Genomic DNA, 23,455 nt, shown 5'->3' with positions numbered 1-23,455 from the left:
TTATTTCTCTGTAATTTAAATGTAAATATAGCAGACATTAGCTTTAGTTTTTATTAAGCTATGCTTGGTTATGTGTTTGTCTTTTATTATAAATAATACTTCAGGAGCAAAAAGTAGGGAAAATGAAGTCAAATATTTCATTTCCGCTTTACTACTAACACCCATATTAGGAGGATTTTTACCTTCTAAATTGAGACTATATAAAGAGATCTCGTACTAAAACCAAAACTTGGATCTTCTACTCTAATTCCTGGTGACTTTTCACCATATCATGTTATGGATAATATGTTGCTAGTTAACTTATTAGGAAATGCCACCACTGAAAAGAAATTTCCGAACTGAGGGAATGTAGTTCAAAAAGCTGATTTCCAGAAGGTTCTATTAAATCAACCAAGTGCTGGGCTCAATTTTAATGCACCTGGCAAGTGGGAGAGAATGTACCACTCCTGGAGCCCAGTGCCAGTATGGTATAAGGAGTGTGTGCCCAGGGAGCCAAGGGACTTCAGGCAAAGCTGGGCTTGTTACTCTTTCCCTGGAGGAATTCTTTGATGGGGCAGAGACATCTGTAGGGTGTATTAGGGATATTGTCAATCTCAGAGCTGAATTGGGTTTGCAAGGACCTAGAATAAGGTGAGATACCTCATATGCTAATTTACATGAAACAGAAAATTGCGAGAAGGAACTTGAATTTAATTCATAGTCATAGTTACAGGTCAGATTTATATAACCCTGACAGATGAGCTTGGTGGCTTTGAGAGAAAGCCACATTGCAGGGAGGAGCAAGAAGGCCTTGTATTTGGAGTTCAGATACTTGTGATTTAGGAGAAGTAGAAAGAAGATAGTACGAGGAGAGCTGAGATGATAAAAGGCAGTTGGGTGGAAATGGAGAAGTATTAAGTAGATTCCTTTTATTGTAAAAATTGTTTGGTTAGTGATAAGATATTGCATGTTGATTTGCATTTATGTTTATCCTAGAAAGAGCAAGTAAATATATATTTTTTTGGTTGGTAATGATGTTTCTGTTATTAGAAAAACATTGGAGGAAGAATTGCAAATAAATGCAATAATTACAATTCTATATTATGATAGGCTTTATTACTGAATGAATATATGCCATCTCTGAGAGATTTAAATCCATTTAGGATCAATTTGCACGAAGGGACTTCTGGACACTGCTAATTTTATTATGTGCCAGTTTAGCTCAGCTGGAACTGTTTTTGTCAGAATTCGTTTCTCTGTATGGTTACTGGTTAGGGCTGGTCACCTGAGAATTCTGCTTGAGGTTTGGAAAGCAGTGGCATTATGCAGACGCTTTTACATTTGTAGGGTCCATGCAGGGCCCCAGCCGCCACTCCTACTTGTCACTAACCTGTTGACCGTAGCCTTCATGAGGTGGGGCAGCAGATGGGCACTCAGCTTCTTCAACTCTTACCAGATTTCTCTCAGCTTCTCTGAGTCCTGTGTTGCGTCCCGCACAACAAAAGTTGTGGGAATCGAGAAGGGCAGCGCAGGGTTAAGAAATGTAGTATTCAAGAATAGAGTGCAAGCGGGGTCAAGGGACTCCAGCCTCAAATGACTGAGCCTAGAATCGGGCCACCGCACAGCTTTTATTGATTAACAAATGCGGAAGTAAAGCTTGTTAATCTCAGTGAATCTCACACATTATATTAGGAAACTGATGCAAACTAATCACCCTTGCCTGCAGACAGTCAGAACTGTAAGTCTCAGGATGTATGTACCTCCCCAAGGGACAAAACCTTTATGCATATGAATAGACGGAGAGCTGATGTTATCACATCATTGAATCTCTTGCCAAGCAGGATGTGGGAAGGAATGTAGCCACAGAGGCAGAAGCTCTCCTTAGCGGGGGGCGATGGGGGTCTGTGCCCACCTCTGTCAACCGCGTGAGTTCTCCAGATGGCCCCCATGTATCTGTGCCTGGCTTAGGTTGTTCCTTCCTTGAGGAATTTTACCCGTCATTGACTAGCCAGCCATCCTTTGGGGCCAAGCAGGGAGACATAAGGTGTAAGCACAAAGGTGAAGCAAAGTCCCTAACAGGATCCGTCTCACAGACTCTCCTTTCTTTAGAGACAGGTACGAGGGGACAGATGGGTAGGCTGCTGTGTGGCAACAGTCCTGGCCCAGGAGTAAGTGCAGTGCTGACAGGGAAGGACCTGGCTTCCCTCAGGTCATTCACATAACCAAGGGTTACAATGGTGAGAAGCGGAGAACTTGGGTCCCAGGTTATCCTCACAGGTGTGTCCTTGCTCTTCCTACTTTGCTCCCTGCTGTGCTTCCTGACTACCAGCCCTGCTGACCTACAGCAACTGTAAGCTCCCCTCCAGATGCAGTGCAAACAACCTTTCAGTCTTCACCAGCTCCCCTCGGTGGTCTTAGTGACTTTGCTCCGGTTCTTTATTTCCTCAGCTTTTCCCCAGGTTGTGTAGGGTCTAACCCTTCTAACAACTCCCTCATTCACATCACTTATTGTAGTCCTCTTCCCTGGTCAAACCCTAACGGATACGGGCATCCTCCTGTGTTTCACCGAAAATAAGACCTAACCGGACAATCAGCACTAATGCATCTTTTGGAGCAAACATTAATATAAGACCCAGTGTTGTATTGTATTGTATTGTATTGTATTGTATTGTATTGTATTGTATTGTATTGTATTGTATTGTATTGTATTGTATTGTATTACATTATTATACCCTGTCTTCTGGTAAAATAAGACTTGGTCATATTAATTTTTGCTCCAAAAGACACATTAGAGCTGATTGTCCAGCTAGGTCTTATTTTTGGGGAAACACGGCATCTATGCAACGTACCTGCTTGCAAATGCATAAATGGAACCTCAAAGGGGATTGCATGCTCAGCCTAAATTTGTTACACCTTGACAGAGCAAAAGAAAGAATAATGAACTTCACAACGATCTAAAGTTAATTTATTTAAGACTGCCAATGTCTCCTAAACTTTAATTAAATATTTATTAGGAAGAAGATTCATGTTAACCAGAGAACAGTTTCCTATAAACATAAAATCTGAAAGGAAAAGTAAATATCCTTGTTTATGGGACTATTAAGAGGAACCAGGAGACTTCAGTGGCTAGGAAGTGTTACACATCAACAAAATGTTATATGTCAACAAAAATATATTTGAAAAGTATTGCAGACAGATGATTATATAAGCTGTACAGTTAGTGCTTTTAGCACAGGCAATTCTTATACCTTGATATGGATCTGGAAAAATGAAGTATTTCATTTAATTAAAGTGAAAATGTGAGATCAGTCAACTTGGCAATTATGTGTGTTTCAGAAGAAATAGAGAACTCTTCAGAAAACAGTGTAACATTGTTAGTTCCTGTGTTCTTAAAATTTTTCATTCACACTAGCAAGTAAAGTCCTTCCGAGATGTAAATCTCTAGTCGGTGGTTCTTGTGTGTGTGTGTGTGTGTGTGTGTGTGTGTGTGTGTGTGTAGGGGGGAACCATACCACTTATTTTTCAAGAAGAATATATTTTTAAAATTGAACCCTGGGTCCCACAAGAAGTTGTATATAATGCAGCATGATTTTAGAGTATTTTATTAGTTTATTCTCCCTTATTATCACATTCTTTTAAAATATTAACATGGGTAGGAATTTAGAACCAGATTTTCTTCTCTGTATTTTTCAGTCACTGATCATTATCATCAACTTGGGAGTTTGAAGCCACAATTTCATGTAGTTCTTCGGCTTGAATTCCTCTGTCCCCACAAAGTGGGGCCCCGCTAAGCACAGAAGAGTATGGTAGTAGGGTCGGGGCAGGTGGGAGTGGAGCACCACTGCACACATGGGGCGTTGCATGAGAGCACAAAAGCTGATGGAGGGAGAGGGAGGGGTGCAGGAAGGGGCAAAGTGTGGGGGGTTGGGCCAGATCTCTCATTTTCAAAGATATTTTATTTGCAGAACATTTGTTTAAATGCAATTCTCCTACAAAGAAGATTCAGTATTTAAAACAGAATCACGCTGATTGAGGAAGGGTGGAACACCCTCCCTACTTCCCCACATCCTCCCTCTCTACCTCCTACTTATGAGTAAAACTACTTTTGAGTGAAGGATACAGAGGCTTAAAAATGTTTGAAAACTGATGATTCCCGTACTCTCATTTTATGGTTGAGAAAACTGAAGTCCAGATACTTTTGAGAAAAACTGAAGTCCAGATAACCTCCTTATGTTAGCCCTCAAAACTAGGACTAGAGTCTGGGTCCTAATTTCCAATATCTGATTTTCCTGCTTTTTATGTGGGGTCCTGGCTAGATCCATACATTTTGAATTCATGTTGCCTATAAAAACTACAACAATCACGGAATCAAAATCTTTTAAATGCAATCTTTCTTAAGCCTGTCAAGAGGTCTATTTTTGGTTCATTTTCCTTTTTTGGTATGTTATTTGGAATATTATGTGAAAACCATGGCTAAAGAAATGCTATTTGATAATGAAAATAGGGTGATAATTTAAAACCGTCATGTGCCTGTCTCTACCGTAATAAGAATGTGGTCTGCTGCAGTGATTAATCAATCATTAATTAGTTTATTTAATAAATATTTGTTGTGCATTGTGGTAGCTGGTTTCCAAAGATGGTCCTCAATAAACCATACTTCCAGGTATTCACACCACATTGAATCTGGGCGGACTTTGATTCATTTTAACCAACAGAGGGTGGTAGAAGCGATGTTATCCTTGTGGTCCTAAGCCTTAAGAAGACCTGGCAGCTTACACTTCTGCATCTTTGTAAGACCAAAGCCAACATGTAAGGAGTTTAGCAATCCTGCTAGAGAGACCTCATAGAAAAACCTTATGGAGAGTGAGAGGGCCTGAGATTGTAGAGAAAGAAGTAAAAGGGGAAGGAGAAGAAGAGGGAGATTAATTGATTTAGCTGGGAGAGGGAGAAAGACAGAGCAATTTCTAGAGTCCCATTGAGTACAGACTTCTAATCATCTTCGTCCAGGGACCAGACAGAGTGGGCCATCTAGCCCAGTCAAGCCCCCAAATGACTGCAGGCCAAAAATTGTTTTAATGTGTTTAACAGTCACAGTCCTTTTTATACCTAGGATGGTGATGCTTTTGACAGTACAACTGTCTCCAAAAATTTCTTTAATTTTTATTATTTTTGTCAGTGGTACTTCCCAGTGCTTATCAGACTTTCATGGAGTCACATTCTTTTTCTTGAGCCATTTATCTCCCCCAAGATTGAGTCTTATTTGGCCTTTGTTGCACAGAGTATTTTTACATTTCATCTGAAGTTAAGATGAGAAACAGTTGTAGCTTTTAGGGTGGCAACTCCCAGGATTTCTGGATTCTCTATTTTCCCTTGCATCCTGCTTATTCATAGGCCAGTTCTTTTCCTGAGCTCATCTCTTTTGTAGAATCTTGTTAAATACAGGTAGTAATGATCAAGGTACAGTAGCAACATTTTGTTTTGCATTCTCTTCACCCAAAGCCATAAATTCATGAAGTTTATTACCTGTTGTTCAAGTTATCACAGGTGACAATTTCACCAAATATTTGATCTCTCTATAACATGGGTCACCATTCTTCTAGCTCTGAGTAACAGTTTCCATGCCACCTGCTATCTGGTGCTGAAGGCTACAAAGCAGCACCCCTCTTCTAGGTACCAATTTCTTTATTAGTCAACTTTGCTATAGTTACAAAATCTTGGAGGCTTGCAACAACAAAACCTGTACTTCTCATTCGTATGGCATGTAGCCTGCGGTCACCTGTGGCTCTGTTCCAAGTGTCTTCTCATTCTGGGACCCCAGTTAAAGGAGAAGTACCCATATACGACATGTCTATTCTTGTGGCAGGAGCCCTGCAAGAAGCTCCTGATGCTTCATAAAGCTTCTGCCCAGAAGTGTCATACATTCTGTGTGCTCACAGTCCAAATATCAAAACATGTTAAGCGGCCAGGCCCAGTGTCAATGAGGTGAGGAAATACTCCCTCTGTAGGAGGAAAGGCAAGTCACATATCATCAGTAGCATGTCACCCTTTTAGAAGAGGGTAGTGAATAACGGCAAACACAATACCATCTACCATAAACATGAATGTGCATTTCCTTTGTTCATATTTCCACTTTGGACAGTTACTCTGTTGAACCCAGCCACTTTTCTCTTCAGTGTACCTGACCAGTCACACTGAAGGTGTTAATTTTCCTTTGTTCTTTTCTTAAAAAATCATTCTTAAATTTTATTTTTTATTGATGTATAATTGACATATGACATTAGTCAGGTGTACAACATAACGATTCAGTATTTGTATTGATTGAGAAATAATCACCACAATATGTCTAACAACCATACATAGTTACAAAATTTTTTTCTTGTGATGAGAACTTTTAAGATCTCCTCTCTGAGCAACTTTTAAATAAGCAATACAGTATTATTACTTATAGAATCCATGCTGTACATGAAATCCTATTTATTTTATAACTGGAAGTTTGTACCTTCAACCATTTTGCCCACCTCCAACCCTTGCGTCTGGCAACTACCAAATCTGTTTTCTGTATCTAGGAGCTTGGTGTTTTCTTTTCTTTTCCTTTTTTTTTAAATTGCTCGTATAAGTGAGATCAACCAGTATTTGCCTTTCTCTGTCAGACTTATTTCACTTAACATAATACCCTCAATTTTCAACCATGTCACAAATGGCAAGATTTCATTCTTTTTGTGTGGCTGAATAACATTATGTGTGTGTGTGTGTGTGTGTGTGTGTGTGTGTGTGTGTGTGTGTGTATATATATATATATATATATATATATATATATATATATATCACATTTTTTAATTCATTCATCCATCGATGGGCATTTAGGTTATTTCCATATCTTGGCTATTGTGAATAAGGCTACAATAAACATGGGAGTACAGATATCTCTTTGAGTTAGTGTTTTCATTTTCTTTGGATAAATACCCAGAAGTAGAATTTCTGGATTATATGATAGTTCTATTTTTAATTTTTTAGGAAATTCCATTCTGTTTTCCATAGTGGCCACACCAATTTATAATCCTAGCAACAGTTCATAAAGTTCCCTTTTCTCCACATCCTCACCAACGGTTGTTATTTTTTGTCTTTGTGATAATGGCCATTCTAACAGGTATGAGGTGATATCTCCTTGTGGTTTGACTTGCATTTCCCTGATTATTAGTGATATTGAGCATCTTTTCATGTACCTGTTGGCCATCTCTATGTCTGCCTTGGAAAAATGTCTATTCAGATCTTCCGCCTACTTCTAAATCAGATTTTTTTTTCTATTGAGATGTATGAGTTCTTTATGTAATTTGGATATTAATCCCTTATCAGATGTATGATTTGCAGATATTTTACTCCATTCAGTAGCTTGTCTTTTCATTTTGTTGATGATTTCCTTTGCTGTGAACTTTGCTCTGTCTTGTTTCTGGTTTCTGTATTTGCTTGCAGCCTGCCCTCTCTCATTTCAGACTTGCTCATATCTGCATTCTGGCTGGTGACATCAATAGCTTTGTTCTAACTATCCCGGTCTCCTACTACTTTTCTAATTCTGATATGTGAGAAAAAAAAACAAAGCCTTTGAAAATTCAATTTTTAGATTAAGTATAGGCTAATCATCAAATTATTGTGCAATTTTACTTGAAGCCTGAAAAATTAGTTAACTGAGATTCTTAGGTAGCGAGGGCTAGATGATTCTGTTTCACTATTATATATCTAAAAAGATAATTTATCATTAGAGGGTAAATTCTGATTTAGAAGAGAATAGATAATTCTGGATAGAATAATTCTGGATAGAATAAACATGGCCTTCCTTCTTGGAGTGTTAATTTTACTTGAAGATAAAAACCTTTTTTGAATTTTGAAGGTTTTATTTGTACTGATGTGGGAAGATTTCTATAATTCACTGTTGAGTAAAGAAAGCAAATTTCAGATCAATGTTATAGAATGGTTCGATTTTATATATGATTTTGTCTATGCACATACTAAAACATGTACATGTATGTATATATGAAGGTATCCATATAGCTATTTGTCTATTGCTATGTACCACACTGATAGTTACGTATTTCAGGGGACTGGAGGTGGAAGACTTTCATTTTTCCTTTGTACAGTCTTGTTATATTTACATTTTTACAAGCATATATTATCCTTCCAATAAAAACAGAATAAAAGATAGTTCAAAAGTCACTAAAATTTGGTTACAGATGCAAAAGCAAAATTTGTGTAACTTTCTTTCTGTGTCAGTACATTTCATATTATTATCAGAAAATTCAGAAAGAAGAAGATTTTCATGCATGGTGAACTATTGGAAAACTTATTTTGTATGTATTTTGGGAATGTGGTGTTACTAGTAGTACAGCCTGTCAGGAGACATGGTGGCTACTGTAGCAGGGAGAAGTGATGCAGTGATGCTGACACTTCTAAGAGGGCTGGCTCCCCTGAATGTACTTTCCTGGCCAGTCAGTGGAAAGCAACCAAGCCAGTTCTTTTAAAAAGCAAGTGTATCACGTTTGTAAGCAGTGTTTTTTGTTTGTTGTTTTTGGTTCTTGACTCCTCAAATGGGTTAAATTTCCTGCCACAATTGTGTTCCTTCAAATATTTAGTTCTGCTAAATTCTACCTTTCTCTACAGTGATTTCTCAGTTGTCCCCAACTAGAAGATCATGGTTTTAAAAATAATTATTCATGTCACCATTTGCTTTCTTTAAAACTAGTATTTAAAAATTATATTTCTTTAAGGAATGTAACAACAACAATAGTAATAGAATGGCTAACATTTATTGAGAGCTTACTATGTGTCGGATACTGTTCTAAGTGCTGTATAGAAACTCATTTAATCCTCACAATAATCCTATTAGGGAAATGACGTACATTCTACAGAGGTAGAAACTAAGGCATAGAGAAGTTAAGTAACTTGCCAGACCATACCTTGACATTAGTGAGAATAAATAACATAGGGAAGCTGAGACCAACCTGAAATCATTAAGGGTGGTGACAGATGGCCTTGTCCTGGAGGATCCCCACGATGGCCTTCACTGTAACCATGATGATGATAGATGGCACCACTCACACTTCGCTGGGGCATCCACTAAAGGAGAAGAGCCAACAGACAAAGTGTTGGATAGTCTCTCATATATATTTAAAACATGAGTTTGCAACTTAAGAAAGCAAAGACTGGGTGAAAAGCAATACCATGAAGTCACTACCACAAACAAACAAACAAACAAACAAACAAACAAAAAATGCTTTAAATTCCCTCCAAGGTCAGTGTCAGAACATTCTTGGAGGGTGGAGCTCCTTTAATGGGGAAAATTTGGTGATGCCCAATCTGAAGAGATGGATGAAAGAGTGCAAAAGGCAGCCAGGCTGAGAAAGATGCCGTTTTGGTCATTGTTAACAAATGATACATTTTACTGTGCTCAAAAGTGTATTTGGCTGAAAGACTAAAATTTACCACATTCTTTCTCTTACGATTGTGAATTTAATAATTTGGTTGATTTTTTTTTGTTTTTTTCTTTGTTTACTATACTTATAATATTGATATCTGGAAAGACATTTAAATTGGTCTATTTCTTGGAGATAAAATAACTGGTAAAGAAATATTCTATGCATATAAGAGTCTCATTCAGAAGCAGGATTTATGCTGAAAATAATATACACAAGTGAGAAAATCTTTCAGAGGCTAAATTTCAGGAGAAATATCCAGCATCGGGTTTTATTTTGGATTGACTGGTTGCACACACACACAGGACTACATTCATTATCTATTTTTACAGCACATAGCAATGATGTAAGCAGAGTTTCCAGAATGATAACTACTATTTCACAGTATATCCTGTATCAGTAAGATTACTTTGGCAAGAGATTCATAGTTTCTCAAAGTTAAAACTGTCTTCAATTTCAATGTATTTATTTTGGAAAAGTAAATTCTGACTTAAAGCATTACAAATGCTTTTATAAAGCATTTACGAATAATGTAAACAAATTTATGAATAATGTATAGTATATTTTTCAAAAGGCTTGTTTGAAACTTATAGCTGCTTGGCCTTGCTCTAGTCTCTCATTTATTACTCAAAAAATAAAATAAATAATTGAGAGGTGACATGTTTATTTTTTTATATTAGTTGCTATAAAAGCAACCCTTGAGGAATATTTCATCTTTGAGTCAAACCATAAATAACAGATGAAACAAATGAAGACTGTCTTGTAAATGATAAGGCATCTTTATTCTATTCTTATAGTATTTTTCCTGTAAACTATATAGAGCAATACCTAGCATGATTAACTACTTTTGATTTAGTGAGTGAAGGCATGACAATTAAGAAGAAAGGCATCAGTATTTAATATTTATTCCTACCCTTCTTGTTATATATTAGTTTCCTAAATGAAAACAAAATCATCTATTGCTGAATTTCCCTCCATTTTTTCCTTCTCTTGTTCTGATATTTGTAAGGTCTATACTTTCAGTATTAATACTAATTATGTATTATTATTGAATATAAACAGTATCATATGGCATTTAAGGATACTTCTGATTAATTTTATAGATTTTCTTGACTGCCATACTCCATCTATGGCATCCTGTACTGTCAATTGTATTTTAATGTAAGTATCTTATCTCCCTATCTAGACTGTAAATGTTCTTTGAGTAAAGAGATGATCCTTACACTATTTTATATTTTCAGTGTTTAACTCAACAGTTGATTGATTAAGATATTTTTAGAAAGTTACATTTTAAAAGATTCAAGGAATTTTTTAAATATTGAATTTGTCCATTTTCTACTAAGTTTAAGTCTCCAAATGTAGACAAAATGTTTTGAAACAATTAAAAGCCTATTAATTTATTTTATCAACAAATCATTCTTCAGTAAGATTATTGCTGATTTTTCTTCAGAGATAAAATACTCTACTGATTTTAAGAAGAAAACAGAATATCTAAAACATTTTGGTATGATATTCTCTTTCTGTACCTTCATGGGGTATTATTCTTCACCTAGATATCTATGATATTTTAGAAATTTACCTTCTAGGAACTTGTATTCTTTAATGTAGTTATAAATGCACATGGGCTTTTTGCTCATAGTGGTTTTAATACCTGAATTGAAAAAATAAGAGATAAATAAAAGAATAATAAGGTGTGTTTTAATGTAAAAAAAAAAAAATGTTTTTACATGGAGAATTAAATGCATCATGTTGGGTTGAATAAATACCAGGTATTAAATGATTTATAGCAGATATTGGACTAAAATATGTGGAAACAGGAGGACAGATCACAGAGGAAGATAAAACACAGCTTCTTCTTTTCCTTTTTTTAAACTTTTTAATTTATTTTAAGTGTGTTTTTCCAGGACCCATCAGCTCCAAGTCAAGTAGTTTTTTCAATCTAGTTGTGGAGCTCACAGTGGCCCATGTGGGGATCAAACTGGCAATCTTCTTGCTAAGAGCACCGCACTCTAACTGAGCCAACTGGCCGCCCCCAAAACACAGCTTCTTACTATATTCTATAGGATATGACATTTTAAATAACTTTTAACAGAAAAGTTTGAGAGGCGGGAATGGGAAGAAGGGTATTTCAGGCAGAAGCCCAGAAAAGAGAAGGGATCTGCATGCTTGTAGATAGACTACATGGCAGGGAATAGCAATAGAATAGAGATAAAAAATAAGTGATCTTGGAAATGATAAATTTGGGATGTCTGTGAGACAGTTAGGAGCAAATATCTTATAGCAGTTGGCAGTGTGGGTTGGGGGTACAGGAGAAAGCTTGCGTGATTGACTGTTAAATTGGTGGCTCCTAGTGACCTATACTTGTGAGTAGTCACATACTTGTACCTCCTCTAACTGACTCTGTACTGGGCTATGTAATTGGCTTTTGGCAATGGGACATTAACAAATATGATGCAAGCTTGATAAGCTCCTGCATGTTGGGTTATCTTCTTGAAATCCTTCTTTTGGAACCCAGGTGCCACACTGTAAGGAAGGACAGGCTGTCTTACTAGAGAGAGAAGCCATGTGAAGAAGACCTGGAGAATGTGACAGTATGTGAAAAGAGGACTCCTGGAGGAGAAATGAATGGCCCCAGCACCGAACCCTAGGTGTGTGTGCAAGAGGCCTTCTTGGACTTTCTAGTGCAGCCCAGATGTCAGCTGAATTCAGCCACAAGTGACTCCTGCTAGTAATACCAAGTGGGGCAAAATAACCACTGGTCAACCTACAGAATTGTGATAAGTTAAAAAAAAATTTTGTTTTAAGCAAAATTTTGAGGTGGTTTGCTATTATCTGTTATGGACTGAAGATTTGCATCCCCACAAAATTTATACGTTGAAGCTCTTACTCTCAATGTGATGGTACTTGGAGATGGGGCCTTAGGAGGTAATTAGGGTTAGATAAGTTCATGAAGGCGGGGACTGGTCTGATAAAATTGGTGCTTTAATAAGAAGATACCAGACAGCTTGCTGTCTCTCTGTGCCATGTGAGAGAAAGCAACCATCTGCAAGCCAGAAAGAGAGGTCTTACCAAAATCAAACCATGAGCATCCTGACCTTAGCCTTCCAGTCTCCCGGAAGGTGGGGGGAAAATTTCTGTTGTTTAAGACACCTAATCTATGATACTTTGTTATGGAAGCCCATCTAAGACAGCATCTGCTGATAGAAAACTGAATCACCTTGGAACATAATATATGGGTTGGGGAGTATAAAAACAGCAGATGGCAATTGAAGTCTTGGGACTGGACCTTAAATGAATAAACTGCAACAATTAGAGAAGACCTCAGGAGGTGGGCAAACTAGTGAGATAAACTGAGGAACAATGGTTAGTTACCGTTTTGAGAGAATTTAATTCATGTCCATTGAAATAAAGAATCGGGAAATGGTGCTGTTGAGAAAAAGTTTCAAGAAGAGAGTACTTACTATAGAACTATGATGGATTAAAATGGGCCATTAGATTTGGCAGTTAGGAGGTCATTGATGATATTGGTGAATAAACACAGAATCTTAGGGCTCAGATGATCTTAGAGCAGCATTATCAAATATAACTTTCTAAGGTGATAGAAATGTTGTATATCTACAGAGTCAAATATATTAGATTGGTGCAAAAGTGATTGCGGTTTAAAACTGCAATCACTGTTGCACCAACCTAATAGTAACCACTAGCCACATTATGGCTATTGAGCACTTGAAATGTGGCTAGTTTTCCTAAGGAACTGAATTTATAATTAAATTTAATTTCAATTAATTAAAATGTAATTAGTCACATGTGGCTAGTGGACACCATATCAGACAGCCCAATAGGGAGCACTAAACCCAAGGAAACTGAGGTCCCTGAAGGTTAAGTATGAGAACTAAATATTGTTCAAAGATAATTTGGGGAAAAACAGCTCAAAAATGTTAGTAGTGAGGGAAGGGAAAGAAAAATACAATTGAAATGGAGTAAATAAATGGAGTAATGAAAAAAGTCAACATTTAAAATATTTTAAACAATAATTATACCATTATAATTTACTGTACATGATTATTGCCAAGAGCATAAGAGCTATTGAATGGAATTTGTTAATTTGGTTAATGATACTAGGAATTTGGTGAATTGTACTTTGTAACACAACTATATTTGTCCAAGTAGCATGTAAATAAATACATGCTTCAGAATTTAGAGGCACAATTTCTTCTCTTGCAGTGAAGAAACATACTTCATTCCCAAATGCTAAGCTGGAAATGCTAATCTAATTTGCCCTGCCTGGCATATGTTAATCCACACAGTTACTTTATATATTTATTATATTCTTGTGAGTTACAAAATTTCACTGGATTAAGGTAAACTCACTACTAGGATACGGAATGACAATTTAAACAGAGACACGTTGAGATTCTCCATAAAAGAGTGGGGGGAAAACGTGCTTACAAAATGTAAAACCAGGTAAGGCACCTGTGATAATTAATTTTATCTATCAACTTGAGTGGGTCATGGGGTGCCCAGGTTAAACATTGTTTCTGGGTTCTTCTGTAAAGGTGTTTCTGGATGAGGTTAGCATTTGAATTGGTGGACCCAGTAAAATAGGTTGTCCTTCCCTATGTGGTTGGCCATGATCTATTCCCTTGAAGGCCTGAAGAGAACAAAAAACGTAGAGGAAGAAGGAATTGACCCCCTTTTCCCTACCTTATTGATTAAGCTGGGACATCTCATCTCATCTCCTGCCTGTGCACTGGGATTTGCCTCATTTGCTCCTCTTGTTCTCAGGCCTTTACACTCAGACAAAATTACCACTGGCTTTCCTGGATTTTCAATGTGTAGACAGTGGATCATGGGCCTTCTCAGACTCCATAATCATGTGAGCCAATTCCTCCTTATCTATCTATCTATCTATCTATCTATCTATCTATCTATCTATCTATCTATCATCTATCCATCATCATCTATTTATCCTCTCTTTCTCTATAGTCCTAGTGGTTCTGTTTCTTTGGAGAAACCCTCTATTACAGCACCTCAGGTTTGGCATTTGGCACAGACTATGACCATTTCTGATATGAAATTCCTATGAAGATAAACATCTCTGTGGAACTTATAGTTCAGTGACTTTTAATCTTTTTGTAATTGGAATAACCCATCTTTTGTTTGATCCTGTGCACTCCTATTTCCTAAAATAATAATATGTCAATTTTAATTTTTTTTGAAGTGAATGCTGCATTTTGAAAATCGCATCAACCTTTCTGATGATGCCTGTTGGTCCCACAATGAAAGCCTGTTTTAGGAGATGGAATGGTTAGGAGAGAAGCTTGGGAGACAGAAGTTCATTAGGCTTCAAGGGGTTGGTATCAAGTTATGAGATGTTGGTAAGGGTGGGATGAAACCAGGAGCAGATAAGAGGTTGTGCTTGGCAGGTGACATTGTGTGTCTGCTCTAGATCTCAATTTCCACATGTGCAAAATGAAATTGAAGTATTAGATGATCTCTAAGTTTCCATCCAGTAGTAAAATTTAATGGGGCCTCTTTGAAATAACAAAAGTCATTGTGCATGTAACCCAGTGCTTTGCACACTGAGTGCTCAATAAATGCTAATTGACAATGGCAGTGATAAAGTAATGAATACTTCCATCAAAAAGAAAGCCTTTATTCTTGAAAACTACAAATAAGAAGCCCCCTTTATCTTCTGCAATGAGAGAGAGGCTACTTGGTCAATATTTACAATTTGATGGAAAGGGGGAGGGATAGATGGGGAGGGAGTCTGCAGAGCTTCTTCCTTGAGCTGACTCTTCTACACAATATCATACCTTTGCAGAGTTAGTGCCCTTAGAGGTTCTGTTACAGACTATAGTGTAGATAGTTTTGATGGAATTAGGTGAGCAGAAGAGGGCAGAATTACACAGAAAATTCTTTGGATTTATAGCATCCGTTATTTCCTAAGGGGGACCTCTTCAAAGTTTCATACTGGGCCAAGTATTTTTCATTTGCCCTCCAGATCTAATACAGATCTTCGCCACCCCCACCCCCACCCCCACCCCACTCTCTGCCTAGGGAGGACGACCTATATGGATTCCATGAACAAGCTCCAGTGTCCTCTAGCTTCTGGTTGGGTCTGGTCAGGATAGGGGGGAAGGAGGAGACTGGGATCAAGGTATTTATTCCCGATTCCTCTCCTTGGAGGTCAACTTGAGTTGTCGATGTCCTTTGACAGGCTGTCACTGGTCCTCTCAAGGCAGTTGTCACTACACAAGCCTCTCCAGGGTCCTGGTGACCTTTTTCTCCCTCATCCCATCAGATCTAGGGGTGGTGACTTCTCTGCTGCTGCGAGTCCCAAGTTCCTTCACTATCCCTGTGGTTTATCTATACTCCACTTTTATAATTAATTCCTTTGTAAATTAACCCTCTTGGAATTAACTTTGAGTGTGCACTGTTTCCTGTTAGGACCATGACTAATACATATACCATTTTACATATTGAGAATGAAGAGGACATGGTAATTGGGGCCATATCATCACACATCTTGTTATGCAGTCCTCTGTCACAGCGCCCTGGACTATTGTATGAGTGCTCTCTGTTACCTTATTTTCTTCCCCAACCATCAACTTCTTCAGTAAACTCATGAACCAAGGAGGGAACAAAACTATAGCCAGTTTAAAACCACGCCAGAAATGCTTAATTCATTTTCCTACCCTTCCCAGTATTCTTCTCTACTCCCACTCCTCTTGGTGCCTTAGACTGTGAGATCTCCATTCAAAGGCAGATGCTTTGTCTTAGTCTTCTTTTGTCCCCAGAGCCTGAAGCACAATATATGCTAAACAACTGCTTGTGTAATGAATACATGAAGGATGGAATTAAGGAAATGTCTATATATTAAACCTTCTGTTTCCGGGCAGCCCAGGGCTGATCTACTTCTCTCCCTTCCTTGAAGATGCTCGGTGCTTTTCTTGCTTCCACGTACAACAGTGCTGCTCTATTCTGACCAGTTGTGTGCTGGTAAGTGGTTTTTGTTGTTGTTTTATAATAGCTTTACTGACATATAATTCACATATCACAAAATTCACCTATTTAAAGTGTAGAATTCTATGGTTTTGATATAGTCACAGAATTGTGCAGTCATCACCACAGTCAAGTTTAAAACATTGTCATTATCCCCCAAAGAAACCCCATACTCATGTATGGTTACCCCTCTTCCTCTTCATCTCCCCTGTCCTCCATCTCCTGACAATCACAAATCTACTTTCTGGTTCTATCAATTTGCCTATTCTGGATATTTTATCTCACATCACCCTGACCATCTCTACTGTTGGATCACTCGAGTTACCAGAGATATGACCACATGCAGTGAGGTTTCCACACACTATTACTTTAGGATAACAATAATGATAATAACAAAAGCAATACAGTTGGTGCCAAATTACCAATATTCTATGCTTCGTTCACTGTCTTCTAGCTGGTCTCCGTGCTGGCTCTTAAATAGTCCAAATACATTTTATCTCACAACGTTGGCACTTGCGTCCTCTACCTGGTACACTCTTTCCCTCTTTCCTCCAGATATCAACCTGGCTCATTTCCACCGGATCTCTGCTTAGCTGTCCCCTTCTCAGGAAGGACTTCCTCCCTTTATTTAATCCTTTGCCAAGTTTTGTTTTTCTTCACAGCAGTTATCACTGACGATTCCTTATATTATATATTTATTTTCTTATTTGTATATTGGCTGTCTCCCCACCATAATGTAGGCTCCATGAAGGCAGGGTCTTTTTTCACAGTAGCATTCCCAGTGCCAAGGCCATGCCCTTGATCATTTTTGAACAAGTGCTTCTCTTCCCCCTCTCTGTTCCTCCTGGTGCTGTCAAAGAAATGCTTAGAGAACATTCTGCCCCAGTTGCTGCATCTCCATTACTGGCCCAAATCCTAGTGCACATAGCACTCAGCTGACACAGGTGGGAGACAATCCAGTGATGTGGCTAAGTGTGTGCCTCACTCTGAGACCAAACTAAGTGTACCCATATCCTAGCTCGGGCACAGACCAACTGTGCACCATGGGTAAGTTACTCAACATCTCAGTTTTCACATCTTTCAAATGGGAAAATAAGGGTCCCTACCTCATAAATCTGTCGTGAGGATTAAGTTAATATGTTAATTTAAAGTGATCAACACATAGCTAGTGTTCCAAACACCTTGTCTGAGGACACCTGGGAGTAAGCTTTACTTACTACGTAAAGTGGCCGGTCTGGTGCTCGCTTCTGTGTTCCCACCACATTGGAAGCCTGTCAAATCACTACCTTGCTCTGCAGCTCTTTTCTGTCACCCTCTTCCCAGGCATCCTGTAAGAGCACTTCTAGCTTGCCCTGCTGAGCCAGGGAACTGGATGGCTCTCCAACTGCTTTTGTTTTTCACATAAGAGGAGACCACTGGGTTTCAAGGGGGTGTTATCAGCCTGCTCTTCTTAACTGGCAAATCACTTAACATTTAACCACCAGGTTTGGAAAAGGCGCAAGGGAAACCTGATGTTATTCTCAGCCTAACTAGCTGAGACTAGTGGGATCTAGAGCATCCCTAGGGCAGGAGAAAGAAAAGCTTCCCACAGAGGAGAAATCTGACCCACACGCCCCAGGACACTGAGAGTAAAGGAAGCACTGGTGTCCTAAACAGACTGAGTGGAGAAAGAAGGAGATGGCAAGCCATTCATGAAAAGAAGAGAAATCACCCAGTATGCAGGACTGGCGTGGAAGGAAGCCCCTGAGACCCTCAAGTCCACTTTGCTATATGCCCCAGCTGGGAGGGTCCCTAAGCCAAGGAAGTGTGTTTTACTTGTACCATCCCACCCCCCTCCCCAACCCCAGGTCCCTGACTTTGGTTCAAGTCATGAATTGCTCAGATGGGGAACTTCATTTACTAATTTTGGGTAAACCCCATTCCATTAATATTTACTGAACACCCACAAGGAGCTGGGCAATGTTAGCTGGCAGTCCCAGGAATCCTAGGAACCAACATTCCACAGTCACAGCCCAGAAAAATAACCCTGCCTGTCTCTGAGCATCCTCGTTTCTTCGGAGTCAGCTTCTGGGTCTGTTTCCCGCAAAACCTCCACACTTCCTTGCACTTGGGGATCCCAGTAGGCTCCCGCGGGGCCTCCTTGAAACGCTGGAGGATTAAGTGTCCGGGAATAGGAAGGGCTGGGGAGGTAAGGATGGAATTAGGGGAAGGAACAAGGAGTGGCTCCCCCTCAGTTCGTGTTACAATCAGAAATCCGCGGTGTTCTCCAGTCCCCGATTCAGGCGTCTAGAGACTCTTTCAGGAACCGCCTGGCATCCTGGGCCGTGGACTTTGGCTGGTCTGGCGCTCACATCTCCCTCCTCCCCCCTCTCCCCTCCCTCCCGGCTCGGTGCCTCACTCAGGGGCGTGTCCTGCCCTACCTCCCTTTCACAGTGGTCCTCTCATCCGGTTACGGAGGCGGCGGCGCGGGCATCGGCGGCAGCTGCAGCTAGAACAAGAGCAGCGACTGCTCCGGGTTTCCAGAACGAGAGCTGTGGCCACGGCACCTGTGCAGAGCAGAGTAGCAGGACAGGGGGTGGGGTTCGTGCCAACAACTCTCTGAGCCGGAAGGAAGGGGCACCTCCCAGCCCCTTAGGAATCACTGCTCCGCAGAATCTCAACACAGCTGGGAATACTGTTGGGGTAGACATGTGCAAGACCAGCTAGAGGGCTGGGACAGGTGAACATTTGGTTCAAGTGTAGAGAGGAAAGGAAAGCTTTTCTGGGACCATGACAGCTTCCCGCCTGGACTTTGGGGAGGTGGAAACTTTCCTGGACGGGCATCCAGAGTTGCTTGAAGACTACTTGATGCGGAAGGGGAAGCAGGAGATGGTGGAGAAGTGGCTGCAGAGGCACAGTCAGAGTCAGGGGGCTTTAGACTCAAGGCTGGCGCTGGCTGGCACCAGCAACGTGGCTCACGGCTGTGGCAGAGGCAGCAGAAGCATTGGCGGTGGCACTGGACCAAATGGCTCTGCCAACAGCCAGCCCACTCCAGGTGCGGGGGACTGTGGTGGGGTTCCCTTGAGCCCCAGCTGGGCCAGTGGCACCCGGGGTGATGGGAGCCTGCAGCGGAAAGCGTCTCAGAAGGAGCTAAGGAAGAGTTTTGCCCGCTCCAAAGCCATCCACGTGAACAGGACCTATGATGAACAAGTGACCTCCCGGGGCCAGGAGCCCCTGAGCAGTGTGCGGCGAAGGGCACTGCTCCGGAAGGCCAGCTCCCTGCCCCCCACCACAGCCCATATTCTCAGTGCCCTGCTGGAATCCAGGGTGAATCTGCCTCAGTATCCCCCTACAGCTATGGACTACAAGTGCCACCTCAAAAAGCATAACGAGCGTCAGTTCTTTCTGGAACTGGTCAAGGATATCTCCAACGATCTTGACCTTACCAGCCTGAGCTACAAGATCCTCATCTTTGTCTGCCTCATGGTGGATGCTGACCGCTGCTCTCTCTTCCTGGTGGAAGGGGGTGCTGCTGGCAAGAAGAGTTTGGTCTCCAAATTCTTTGATGTGCATGCAGGAACCCCACTGCTCCCCTGCAGCAGCACAGAGAACTCAAATGAGGTGCAGGTCCCCTGGGGCAAAGGTATCATTGGCTATGTCGGGGAGCATGGAGAAACAGTCAACATTCCTGATGCCTACCAGGTAGGACTTTGCATTGTCCCCCTGCCAGAGCCCCATTGGCCTGGGAGCCAAGCCAGTTACCCTTTGGCATCCAGGAACATATTAACTTAGACTCTTTACAATAGAAATCTTGCTATTGAAATTCCTTCTGAGTTTAGACTAGTGAGAATGTTACTACACCATCTTTGATGTCATGGTCTTTGCCTAATACACAGTGGCTTGTGGAAAATTTATACAGCACACCGGCTGCATTTTGCATCCAAATAATACCACGTGTTTCTCTGTCAAGATACTTTGTCTTTAAGAATATCAGTGTATGGTTTTAGAATGCATTTGTCAGGTGCTAGAAAAAGATTCCTACTCCAGATACCAGTCTTAGCCTGAAGAAAATGTTGGTGTCTCTGATGTCATTTTTGGGACAGTAAAGCACTTCGTTCTCATTCAAGGTTGGAAAGGGAACAAAATGCCTATTTCCCTGTCCCCTTCTCTAGCTTACAGTTGCATGAGTTCCAAGGTGGGGAAGAAGAGGAAGAGAGGCAAGTCAGGGGAAGAATGGGCCTCTGACCCATTTTTATCTATTTGACCCTTTTTAGCATCTATTTTAACTGGTTTTTTGTTGTTCAGTGTATAGAGGTTGGACAAATAGAGGGGTTATTTATCTTTGGGCTGGAATACAGTATTATCTGCAGTCAGCTTTTGACAAGAGTGAGCAGGAGTTTTTCGTTTGTGAAACAAATAAAAAATTGATAATTTTTTAGCAACTCCGAAGGCAATGAGCAGGATAAACATTCCAGTTTTAAGTGGAAAAGGAAACCCAACATGCTGTCATCTGGCATTTCTAAGCCTTTCATTTTCACAGTGATTTGAACTTGGTATTAGATCCTGAATTCAAAAACCAGTCCTAATTTCTTCAGTATCTATTCCAGATACTCGAACGTGGTGAAACTGGATGGCACTTTCTATGAGACTTCTACAGGGTTCATAAGAATTGAAAGTTCTTATCCTTGGTTATGAAAGTATGAGATGAGCACTTCTTCCATTTATCTAATAGAGCTACATGTTTTTCTAGGGCTTGGTTGCTGTTGATCAGAATAGCAAAAGTGGTGGGAAAGACAATAAAGGTAAAATTTTCTCTATTTCATCTGAAAGTTGACAATTTTACTTGACTAGCTTGTACTAAAACTAAGTTTCAGGTTTTTGTGAGGTGTCTGTCAATATAATAATTTCATGTTAAGGGATGCCTGTCAAAATACCATTTTGGTTAACCTTTTGTTATTGATTAGGTGCCTTATTCATTATATCTTGAAGGCTGATAGGTTTAGGTCCCATGACCAATGAGTGGTCTTTAACAACTGACTTTCTCTTCAGTCCCAGAAAGCAATGGGAAGAAAGAAAAGCATTTAATAATTGATACATTGAAGATTCTGTAAAACATTGAGCAAACTCTGTTCTTTCCCAGTATTTCCAAGTCCTTCTTGTGTGTTTGGGCCGAACAAAATCCCTTCCTCGTTGGATGATATTTGTGATAGCCTGGACTTGCAGTATTTTCTCTTTCTTGCCTTTTCTTTTTCTTCACCAACTGATTTTCTCCCATTTATTTAGCTTTTATTTTTTACTCCCCTCCTTCAGCTCCTAACTTTTATTTAGTACTGTTAATTCTTCAAGAGCGTAATTCCCAGCTTCCTCAGCAGTTAACTTGTTTTCCTGCTGACTAGAGCTGTAGCTAGAGGTATTATCATAGGCATGAAAAAATCAGATTTTCAGTGGCTGATGTTTCTTCTGGGCCCTATGCTTACTCTGAAGACAGAATATCAAGCAAAGTTGCCTTTTAATGTTTGAAAGCTGACATTGGGAAAAGAGAGTTTGTTTGTTTGTTTGTTTTTCCTCCTAGGGTAATAATGATGGCTGTAAAGATGGAGTTGTTGGGAGGACAGGCAAAGTCAGAGAGAGGAAGGGTGTCATGTGGTTGAAAGCTTAACGTCTTAGTTCACTCCTTGTCTTCATTTCAATCTGCTTAGAAAGTTTCTTTCTCCATTGGCTTTGACTGTATCTTTTTAACCTGTGTGGTTTTCTTCATTTTATTTATACTACTCTGCTATAAAACTAATTTTTTTCTTTATTATGGTACATCACAGTTACCACTACTGTGACCTAGGGAGAATTTCTTGATCTCAATTTCCTCATTTGCAAAATGAGAATAATAACACCTATGTGGCAAAAAAAAAAATATTATTTTGAAAATAAAATAGGAGAGTACATTAAATTCTCTAAAACAGTACCTGACACACTGTAATTACTCAGGAAATGGTAGCAGTTTATGATGACTATGATGATATCTAGTTTGCTAGTATTCTTTTTCTTTCTGTTTATCTCATTTTCTATTGTTTTTCTCCTTATCTGGGGCTGAGATACTTAGCACATTTTGACCAGCCTAATCTTTCTCTAAGCCATGCTCTACCCTTAAATTAAATATTTTTAAACCAGCTTTACATTCACGGAATAGACAAATTATCTACCCTTCTACTCTCTGATTAAGATTTCTCTAAATGTGATTGATAATACTTGACCACAGCTTATCCTATCAAAAGTTCCTTTCAATAACTCATGCAATATAGTAACTCATGCGCTATAAACTTTTTATAGAGTTGTATGAATGTTGCATCCTTCCCAAGCTGTAATATTTTCCCCATCCATTTTCTACTATTATAGATGTCTCTTAATGAAAACTGACAATTTTCCAAATGCATGTTCTTTTATCATGATGTTATTATAATTCTGATCATATAGTGTAAACATCTTGAAGTTTCTATGTAAAAAATATAACCATCCTCCCTGATTCTTTATTAACTACTATATTTTTAAGGTGTTTCTTGTTCAGTTTCAACTAGTATACTTTTTTTTTCTTCAAGAGATAAAATTACCACATGGAGTTTCAAAATGTAATCACTTGATAATTAGATCGATGATCCTCTTGGAGGTTCGTAGTATGGGTGAGAGAAAGGCATTGAGACTCCTTGAGAGAAAGTGTGAGAATCCCACACTTGTGGGATTGTGATAACAAACATGGCACTCTGGAGTCAAGGATAGACTATTTAATGAAGTATTAAAGTTGAAGAAAAGTTTTGACAGCAAAAATAGTCCTCAATTTATCTCATTATTTTTCATTATTTTCCTCAATTAGTCCTGAAAAACAAACTTGAAATTTGGAGACAAATAAAGAACTACAAGTGGAAAAAAATTTCATTTCAGGCACTCAGTATGGATCCCAGTGGCTGCAATTTACCTTTTTTCCCTGACAGTTATAACTTATTAAACAGCCCACTTTAATATAGTAATGAAAAAATTGC

At 39.4% G+C, this 23,455-nt stretch overlaps 1 protein-coding gene and 1 long non-coding RNA gene across 4 annotated transcripts in view; one reads left to right on the top strand and one right to left on the bottom strand.

Annotated features, from left to right (window-relative positions):
* Positions 1–3,540: 3,540 nt before the first annotated feature.
* On the bottom strand, positions 3,541–18,992 carry LOC141572761 (uncharacterized). The gene is made up of 3 exons (XR_012498231.1): positions 18,869–18,992; positions 8,973–9,087; positions 3,541–5,978 (listed from the first exon to the last, which is right to left on the bottom strand). It is a non-coding gene; the product is annotated as an uncharacterized LOC141572761 (long non-coding RNA).
* PDE11A (phosphodiesterase 11A) overlaps positions 18,893–23,455 on the top strand; it is a 324,817-nt gene continuing 320,254 nt past the window's right edge. For 2 of the 3 annotated variants that reach the window (XM_019739326.2, XM_074338486.1), the window contains exon 1: positions 19,049–20,129. In XM_019739326.2, coding sequence (XP_019594885.2) covers positions 19,218–20,129 — 912 coding nt within the window. In that variant the 5' untranslated portion in view covers positions 19,049–19,217. Of the gene's footprint in view, positions 20,130–23,455 lie in introns of all 3 variants that reach the window. The other variant, XM_019739325.2, reaches the window with a different exon arrangement.

The sequence above is a fragment of the Rhinolophus sinicus genome, linkage group LG01, assembly GCF_036562045.2.
Source record: "Rhinolophus sinicus isolate RSC01 linkage group LG01, ASM3656204v1, whole genome shotgun sequence".
Taxonomy (NCBI): Eukaryota; Metazoa; Chordata; class Mammalia; order Chiroptera; family Rhinolophidae; genus Rhinolophus; species Rhinolophus sinicus.
Note: the sequence above shows the minus strand (reverse complement) of the source record. Positions and strands in the feature narration are given on the sequence as shown.